The sequence below is a fragment of the Cyprinodon variegatus genome, unplaced genomic scaffold (genome assembly GCF_000732505.1).
Source record: "Cyprinodon variegatus isolate N-32 unplaced genomic scaffold, C_variegatus-1.0 Scaffold364, whole genome shotgun sequence".
In the NCBI taxonomy this organism is placed as follows: domain Eukaryota; kingdom Metazoa; phylum Chordata; class Actinopteri; order Cyprinodontiformes; family Cyprinodontidae; genus Cyprinodon; species Cyprinodon variegatus.
The window spans coordinates 92,285-102,436 of NW_015150817.1; the positions used below are offsets into that span (position 1 = coordinate 92,285).

The window sequence follows — 10,152 nt, forward strand, 5'->3', positions numbered from 1 at the left end:
TAAATACTGTATAGTTCCTAATATTCATTTTTGTATATATCCCAATGAAACATGTTTATTTTATAACTGTTTTATTTAAGAGTCACGGTATGTTTATACAAGATAATACTATTATTATAATGTAACTTTTCTAGAGAATCATTATACATAGTTATTTTATACAGGGTTTCCACAGTCTTACATAATTTCAGAACTCCCTGACTTTTAAAGGACTCAGGATTAGTTTTCCCTGACAAAATAAATGCAGCAACAAGACAATAATAATAACATAACAGGTCACCAATTTAACATGTTTAGCTCTATAACATTTAAATGCACCTCTCCAATGTCTTAAGAGAAAAAAAAATTAATGAACATTTTTTAATGTATGACCTGCATCACTGTACAGAAGACTGCCATATGATAGCCATATTTACACTGTGCACATGGCATACAATTATGCCATTTTTCCTAATCCCTGACCAATATTTTTTAATCCAGGGTTATCTGCGTGGTGGGTGAAATGGGTGGAGGGTAAAATAGGTGGTGGGTGTGTTTACTGTACTTATATTTTTTTACCTTGTTGTTGTTTTTTAGCCTGCAAACACGAGAAAAATGTGTCTGATCCGCGCCGATTCCCGGACAAAATTCACGCCATCTGGCAGAAAATCACGCGGCTTTTTCAAATCATGCGAGAATGTGTACAAAACAACAAAAATGGTGCCGGCAACGCTTCTGGGTCGTTTTCATCGAATGTCGGCGATTTTAAAGTCATTTTGAGTGATAAATAATTTTTTTTTGTGATCATTGCACTTGCCCGGCGGGCAAATGCAAGGAAATTTGTACGCTTCCAACAATAAAAACTACTTGCCCTGGGAGATCGGGCGATGGTTAACATCGTTTATTTCTACAGCACCAATTCACAACACATGTAATCTCAAAGCACTTTACAGAGACAGTTCAGCCAGATCATACAGTCAGATTGGTTCAAAGTGTTCTTTCTAAGGAAAACAAGCTGATTGTATTGACTCATTGACTCGAAAGTAATCTCTTAGACCAATCATGCTTGTAGCGACAGTGGAGAGGAAAACTCCCTTTTTATGGGAAAAGACCTCCGGCAGAACCAGGCTCAGTGTGAGCAGCCATCTGCCGAGACTGACTGGGGTTCAAGGAGACAGAAGCAGATATACAGAAAGAAGCAGAGATACAAAAGGCAACTGTCAACCAACTCCACGGGCGGCCCCCTCCAGGAAACACACAGACTGGCAGATGAGCCAGTATCAAAGGCAGGACACACTGTTAGTCACAGTAAGAAAAACAGGACTACAATGAAAAACAGGCCAAGCCTCGACATCTACAGTATAACAGTTCAGTATAATAAGGTGCTAGTGGCAGCAGCACAGTTGATATTTCTCTCCAGGATGGTGTAATGGCCAAACAGGAATAGACCAGATCAAGCTGCTTTGATGAGAAAAAGCAGGAAAGAACATAAATTTAGAGGTTGAACTAACAAATACCACAGAATGGGAGAATAGAGATGGAATGAAGCAGAATGAATGAAAAGGGGTCCCTATGTCCTCCAGCAGTCTAAGCCTGTAGCAGCATAACTCCAGAGATAACTGAGGATAACAAAAAAGGATAATAAAATTTCATATATATTTACCTATTGGACCCTTATGGCAACAGTGAACATGTGAAAGCAATTTGTTAGGTTATTATCCAGCAGCTGGATATAAATTCTCAGTTTTATATTGGCAAACGAGACCCTATAAAAGGTATGGTGCCTTTTAATAATCGCTAACTTTTAGTTCATTTTGGTGGCTAACTAAACAAAAACACATACTTTATAAAAATAAAAATAAATAAAAGAAAATGCATCTTCAACAACAAAAAAAACTTTTAAACTTTTTGAATGCCAAATAGGCCAATTTCTCAACTTTAACCTAGATCCACATAAATAGAAACATTTCATGCCATTTATTACTCAAAGCTTTAGATGACTGAAAGATTAATGTTAGATATAAAAGCCAAAGTGTCTGTTCCTGTTTGAAGTCTGTCCCACTGTATCTCCTCAAGACCGATTGCAGAAATGAGCCTTCAGGTCTGCAACTGTTGTGGTTGGTCCAAAGTGACGACCTATCAGGGCTTGAGGATCCACCAAGGCAGAATGGGATGCACGCCGCAGGGTGTGAGGATCACACAGCCTCAGCAGCAGTACATCAGCGCTTTTGCAGGACAGGAAAAGGTTGATCTGAGCTACAAGCTTGACCAGAGCATGTTCAAAACAGGTGGGCTGATTATGTGATTTTAGATCTTGATTCTACAAAAAAGACTAATTAAATAGGCAAGGTCATTCAGCAATTGATTGATGACCTGCCTCTTCAAATATATATTCAACAGAAAGTACAAATTACTATTCAGACATGAGCCTCCAGATCTGTCACTGTGGCTGGAATAAAATGACGAGTTATCGTGGGCTGAGAATCCACCAGGGGAGGATGGGCTGCACACCGAAGGGGGCGGCGATTCCAAAGGAAGAGCAGAAATTCTGGAAGGATTGCTGGAACCCACAAGTGGGTCACAAAAATTACCCTCCATCAAATACAGTGAAAATAAAAAAGGAGGTATAAAGATAATTTTAGCATTTTCATATTTTAGTTAAACAATTTTCCATTTAAACACCTGTTGAATTTTGTCTTCCTAACTTCACAGAATTCCCCTCCAACACCAAGGATAAAAAACTTCAACAACTCTTCAGCAGCAGTCAGGGTCAAAAAGCAACGGAACCCAAGTATGATCAATGGTCATATTTAGTCTAACGAGGATTCATTTCAATCTAATTAATCTAAATGTTTTCTTTTTCATCACAACTTTTACATGTCCTGCAGCCTCTGAAAATGCAACAAGATCAAAGTCGCGCCGTTATGTGGAGGAGCATGCCATGTTTTCAAAGGTAAAGATAAATTTTATTTTTGATTACTTTTAGTTTAAATTAAATTTGATTATTGTATAATTTTTTATTACCTGTGAAAAATCTTACAATGATTCAGAACACAGAAAACATTATACAGAATACATTATAAGTTTATATTCTCCTTTAGACACAACTTTAGTTTTCTTCCTTTTCCTTCAAGTTAGAAGAAAAACCTTATTTAACCCCTATTAATGATTAAGAGGGGTTAAATAAGTCGGCCAGTCGGCCTCGGCAGATGGCCGCTCACACTGAGCCTGGTTCTGCTGGAGGTTTCTTCCTGTTAAAAGGGAGTTTTTCCTCTCCACTGTCACTAAAAGCATGCTTAGTGTGAGGGATTGTATTTGAGTCAATGAGTCAATGCAATCAACTGGTTTTCCTTAGATAGAAAACTTTGTATCAATTTGACTGTATGATCTGGTTGAACTGTAAAGTACCTTGAGATGACATGTGTTGTGAATTTGGCGCTATATAAATAAACTGAATTGAATTGAATTGAATTGAATTATCCTTTTGGCATTTACTGTAAGTTGATCAGACAAAAATAAAACTGCTATTGAAACTATATTGACAATGCTTTAAAAAAGAACGTTTTGGGATCATTAATTAAACTGGTCTCAAGCACAATAGGATGCATAAAAAAGATATACAGTGAACCCTCGTTTATCGTGGGGGTTACGTTCCGATAGGTGAAATCCGTGAAGTAGAAACCTTTATTTTTTTACAGTTATTATACAATGAAATACTCCATATAACATTGAAATCAAGGAACAAAAACTTTTTACAGGCCCAAGCATTTGTTTTTTTTTTTACAAATAACTACTGTACTGTACTGTAAAATAATATAGTTATAAATAAATAAGTAATAATTTTTATCATCAATACGAAATGAAGGGTTAATATTGCGGGGATCAGCACCGCCCCGCCGTGACGGATTGGAACGGGAGAAAATGAAAAATACAAAGTACAGTAGGACAAATAGTGACTGACGTGTACAGTACAGTATTTCACTGTTGTTTGACGGAGCCGCTGCATCCTGACTCTGCTCTGTGGCGTTCATTTCTTCTAAAGCCTGCGGTGCAGGTGTGCTTTTTGGAGAGAAGAACATAGTTATCGGTAGTTGTTGTCGCTCTTTTTTCTTCTGGGCCAAAAGATCCTTATAAACCGACATGCCACCATTAATAGGTTTGACAATAAAGTTTAACCATGCATGATGCAAATCCGTGAAGCAGCGAGACCGTGAAAAGTGAACTGCGTTATAGCGAGGGTTCACTGTACATGATTCTTTAACAAGCATGTTTCAAAGCTTGTATTTTAGACAGTAGGCTTCATTTGTCTTTGTTTTTTATTGAAACTTAAGTGAGAAGGAAAAATGGATTCATCCGATTTGATGATCAGATGAATCAGTGATGATCTGGAACATTTTTTCAGCCATCTGTTTTCCTTTCCTACATTTGCAAACTAATCTTTAAAATCTGTGTATTAAACACTTAACTTAAGGATGAAAGATATTGATATACGAGTTAAGTCTGAAGTTAACTGATTTTACCGAATGACTGATGATTATTAATTAATAGGCGGCCATTTTCATAAAGCCATAGCTTTCTTGTATATCACGAGAGTGTTTCCATTGAAAAAGGGATACATTTTGACAGTATCTTCTTTGATTCTTTGCTAAAATGTTATATAAAAACTGTATCTCAGTCTGTGAATTATTCCTTTCTGATTATACATCTTGCTGTCTTGGACCTCATACTCTGTATCATCTCCTGAGCTGGATTTATGGTTAAACCCTGATTTAGTTGTCATTAATAACTTAACCTCAAATTAACATTTTACCAATTGGATATTAAAGCTGCTCTCTTGATTTTTTTGTTGTTGTTGTTTAAGTGCAATATTTGACTCAATAATTTACTTTTTGGGGGAATAATGGATTGAAATCTAAAGTTTGTAAAATTTGAAAAAATACATTTCATAAATTGAAATGTTAATAAAATAATACATAACTGAATTTTCTAATGGTTTTATTAAAACATTTTTCAAATATGATGGTGAAGATTCTCAGGCATCCAAGTCACTGTCATTCCAAATAGTTAGAAAACAATCCACTGGACTTTCCAAGTTTTTAAGACATTTTGCTGCCTGTCCAGGAAGCTTTTTCAATTAAATTAATTTTGAATTAAAAAAGCTTCATGGATGGGAAGCGAAATGTCTTCAAACTTGGAAACAATGTGCAGTGGATTGTTTTTTAGCTTTTTTGGAAGAACATTTTTTGAACAGTTTTGTGACTGGATTTTCGAATTTCAAGTTATAACTGTGTTCTTTGTTTCCAACAATGATGCATCAAAATTCACTTCTTACAGGGTTATGTCTTTACATTAGGTCTAGTTGCATTATAAACTCACAGTATTATTAAAAAAATATTTTCACTTTTTATCTTCAGAGACCAGAGGACTGCTGGAGCTCTGTGAGCTGTTATAATGACACAACAGCAGCCTCTAGAATCAAGGAGGAGCCTGTTTCATGTACGTTAAAAGAGTTTCTCTCTTCCATAACTTTGGAGGATAAAAAATCCTGGTGTTGATCATGACAATGGATTAATTTGCAGCTCCAGACGTGTCTCCTCAAAGATCCCCAGATCTTCACAATGTATCATGGGGCAAGTTTGACATCTCCTCACATCACCTTCAGGTAAGCCGATTAGCTGGGAATTTCTGCCTCACCTTCATTCAAATTGTTATTCTTTGTTATATTTTTACAATTTATGTTGATTTAGGATAAATTATACCTAAAATTCTTTAAATTAGTAAATTGTTTTAGAAAATGTTAGATAACCAGTCAGTACACTAGGAATGTGTTTAATATTTGAAAAATATTCACCTTTTAGATGAAACGTTTACCCAACAAGCTTCCAGCTGTTGTATTTATGGAAGCAGTCATCCATTCAGAGGAAGACTATAGATCTGTCATCAGACTTCCAGCGACTCCGCCTGTAGTCCTGAACGACGAGAAAGATTCACCATTACCAGCATCAGGGCAGGAGGCACCGAGATCTCAGCTTCTGAAAGAAATTCAGGATTGTTTAGAAAAATTAAGAAAGAAGAGAGATGAGAGGAAGAGAAACGACAGCCTATCAAACTCAGGTCATGAGGTAAAAAAACCAAAAAAGAATTTTGCCTTTTAATTTTTTTTAACAGATTCATCCACAGGGATTCAGTTGCCAGCATTTCCACTGTTTGACTTTGTCAAAGCAGCACAAGATTAGTCTGGATTTTGTTGCAGTTGAAAGTAAAATGTATGTAACATGATCTAACTGTGCATATTTATGAGTCAGAATGGGGCCAAGTCATTATGGATCCAGACCTACTCAGAGTCTAAGGAGGAGAAAAATACCTGTAGGTACAAATGAATTTATCAGCAGCTAAGTTGAAAAAAAAGTCCAAAAAAGCGATAACCAAATTTCTTTCAGCTCCTTCGGCCAGACAGTCCTTGCTCAAGCATTCCGATGAATCAAGAGCAGCAGCTGCTGAGCAGGTAAATCATTATCTGTGTAATGGTTTGTATTTACTATAAATAATTTTTATTGTATACTGTTTATGTAATGGTCAAAAGAAGTACAGTAACACAAACCAGTAGGGCTGGATTAAGAAAATTGCTTTTCCAATTCTGAAATGATTCTATATTTATTCCTAAAGATTAATGCAAATAACTAAGGACCACTTTTTAAAAAAAAATGCATTTTCCACTTTTCTGAGAGCCACCATTAACTATCATCACTTTATAAAATTTTCTGCTCAATGTTAATATAATATCAATATTAATAATTTGTTATTAACACATAAAAAAGGTCTGCTAGCCAGATCAATCACTGTTTTTAAATAAAGTCAGGATAGATAATTAAGCATTGGTAGCATTAAAGCCATAAAAAACCAACAGGATCCAACAATCTGAGCTTCATTAAAGTAAACTGGCATAATTAATTCTGAATTCTACAAGTATCCATCTGGAAATCCTCCCGTAGAAAAGGTTTGCTAAAGGGAGGGACATTCAGTAGGATTCTTTCAGCTGATTGGGCACCTGCCTCCCATGTCAAGTTTTTAGCCAATCACAGCAGCAGTAGCAGCTGAGACGTATCACATTCTTGATTTTTTTAAAGCTCTAACTGAAACTCTTAAATAATCGGGACTAGGGGACATCTTACTATCCACCAAGGCAAAACATGCGCCTTTTTCTAGTTTTTCAGAAAGAAATAGAGGCTAGTCCAGCTTAATCCAGTGCAGCCATGTATGTTTTGCTCCAACCTTCTACATCTAGGTGACGTCATACACATCACTGCATTTTATTGCTCTGAAACATTTCTGTATCGAACCAAAAGTATCTGTTGGCTTCTGGCAAAACGTTTTTTTTGGGAGTTTTTTAAATTTACAAATCTAGAAACGATTCACCTGGCTTGTAAGGTAATGATCAGAGGTGTCACAGGTATTAATGTTTATTGCTCAAGTACAAGTACAAATCCTATTGCTAAAAAAAACACTTTTGTAGAAATGGATTATCAACTCAAGCTTTTCACTCGAGTAAAAGTCTAAAAGTACCAGTTTTAGAACTACTGAAAGCATAAAAGTAAAAATTATGCAGGAAAAATGTTCATGACAGATGCAGTGCACTAGGTTTTTAAAGGAACATTTTCTACAATTATGGACAATAACTTCCTTTTACTTAATTTTCTTTTATAACTAATGGCAACAGTGTCAAATGTAACTTTGCATCATCTTGAAAAACAATTTATTTTGGTATGTATGGAACAACAAGTTGGTGCAATACCAAGTCCAACTACAAGGAAATTGACAGTCTTTGATGGCTTTTATTTTTTTTAAATACCAACAGACAATGACGAAAATTAGTTTAAATGAAACAAAATTAGGAGTCTATTTTAAAATGTAAGGAGTAGAATTAAAAATAATTACTCAAGTAAAGTACAGCATAGATAGCCAACATTTCTACTTAGGTAAGGTAACAAAGTATTTTTAATTTGTTACTTGACACCTCTACTAATGATTGAAAAATGTTATCAATGTGTGGAGTTTGGAAAATTTGCCTCACTTTTTACCAAAGTAACTGGCTCATTTATAAAATGATGTTATTAAAGTATCATCCAAAACTTTGTGAAACACTGATATGACAAGGATGCACCTATAGATTATATAAACAGATTTATCCATTGATTATTTGCTTGATTAGTTGAATTTTTTTTTCTGTTTTATTAGGATCCATTTTTTTTATTCTGTTTATTTTTTGTTTTGTTATGTTCTTTGCTTTTTTACAGATATTTTACTCATGAGATATGTATTTGTTATGTTTAGAAGGGAAAATTAATAAGGTAAAAACAATAATACCCTTTATACTGTACTTTACAGTGACATTTGGTTAATAAAGAGACATTTGAAATGAAATGATTAATCTAAAGACATACATTTGTAAATGACCAATTCTAAATAAACAAATATTTTGAACATATAAAAAAATATATTTTAAATGAATTGCAAATGGCAAAATGTATAAAATATATCTACATAAACATGTTATTTTTTTATTATTTTAGAAAGAATTTATTTAATTTTTTTATTTTAAAAAACTTTTCAGTTTTGTCTTAATCACTGCTGCAAGTTATTCTTTTTGCAAATAGCATGTTTGGCAGTCTGAACCATTACTGTTAACAATTAAATTTAATTAACAGAAAAGTTTATGATTATTACAGTTATAGATTAATCACAATTAATCTGATCAATCCTTTCAAGTCATTATTAAGAATAACTGCAAAACTTAATTACAAGGTTGATTTGAAAGCATACAAATTAAATAAAATGAAATGTAAAGGTTGTTCTGCTAAAATGACCTCAGAAGCTTTAGAAATGGAAACCAAAATATGAAAGAAAAAAGGAAAAGTGCTTTTCCTGCTAAAAATCTTTTTCAGTCATCGATCAGTGGCAAAATATTCAGAGGGTCCACGGTTATAATTGTTTACTGATGTGAACCAAAGCTGCCTTGAAAAAGCTTTTAATTAATTAAATCATTTGAAACAAACAATCTTTTGATGAGATCACATTTTCCACAGTAACACAGAAATGAAAGGTTGTTCTTTTTTGGTCTTGAGGCAGTTAATGTTCACTCAATCATGTTTTCATGAAAAACATAAATCTGTTTATCTGCTTCTTTTAGATAAACCATATCGTCAGAAAACATCCAAAAGCTCGACCTCCTATTCTGCCTAAGAAAAAGAACCTACATTCTTTCGCTGGAAAGCCAGAGAAAAATACAAGATCTTCAGTCATCATCAATGGGGAAATGGTTCAGTCAAAGAAGGACAGCAAGGAAGATGAAGAGGTGAAATTTCAGTGTTTTTATGCTTGCATGTTTTAGAAAACTAAATTTAGAAATGTTCTTTTTTCCAATACATTTTTTTGGTTTTACATGTTTCTCAGAGAATAGAGCAGCTCTGAGAACCTAAGAACTAGGGCTGAGTGGTATAACCCAAAATTCTTATATAAAAGCAAATATAAGATTTATTTTTACAGAAAGCAGTGGTCAAAAGCAAGCCTAGCACTTTATACTGTGAAATAGTGTAAATAAACAAATAGGAAATAAGCACGAAAGAATGTTTTATATGGTGCATAATAGTTTTAACAACAAAGCAAAGACAATTGTTATTTTTTCATTGGTATTTAAATAAGGTGGATGATATACCATTACTCCAAGTAAGAGATTTACTATGAGGGATTTGGCAAAGATATAGTTAAAAGTAACCAAAATAGTGCAAAAGTTACCAAACACTTCACGGCTTTTTCTTTAAATGATAAAACAAGTTCAAAGTTTTTAAGCCAGAATGTCATCTGTCCAGTCAGTTCATCAGGATTATGATCCTACTTAAATATGATGATGTTGTTCTGAGCAGCAGAGGATCCTCATACCGGCGGGCCATAGTGAAACCTCAGCGAAGCTGAGCTACCTGTCTATGCTCAAATTTGTGTTTATTAATGGTGAACACTCAAAGATTTTAAACAATTGCATGGGGGAATGCAGAGCTAAACCCACTTAGCAGCAGAGGTGTCTGCATACAGTCACATTTAACACGCAAACATCAATGTTTGTCAGAGAACATTACTGCCGGTTTGTGACGTCACGGTGCTGTATCGGCTGTTGAGCAA

General features: G+C 34.5%; 1 protein-coding gene across 1 annotated transcript in view; it reads left to right on the forward strand.

Moving 5' to 3' along the window:
• The window catches only part of LOC107092039, a 25,805-nt gene that overhangs the window by 4,754 nt on the left and 10,899 nt on the right, over positions 1-10,152 (forward strand). Inside the window, exons 2-11 of the mRNA XM_015386314.1 lie at positions 2,056-2,267; positions 2,380-2,552; positions 2,692-2,770; positions 2,868-2,932; positions 5,394-5,475; positions 5,559-5,641; positions 5,838-6,101; positions 6,285-6,345; positions 6,420-6,484; positions 9,167-9,331. Coding sequence (XP_015241800.1) covers positions 2,069-2,267; positions 2,380-2,552; positions 2,692-2,770; positions 2,868-2,932; positions 5,394-5,475; positions 5,559-5,641; positions 5,838-6,101; positions 6,285-6,345; positions 6,420-6,484; positions 9,167-9,331 — 1,236 coding nt within the window. The 5' untranslated portion in view covers positions 2,056-2,068. The remainder of the gene's footprint in view (positions 1-2,055; positions 2,268-2,379; positions 2,553-2,691; positions 2,771-2,867; positions 2,933-5,393; positions 5,476-5,558; positions 5,642-5,837; positions 6,102-6,284; positions 6,346-6,419; positions 6,485-9,166; positions 9,332-10,152) is intronic.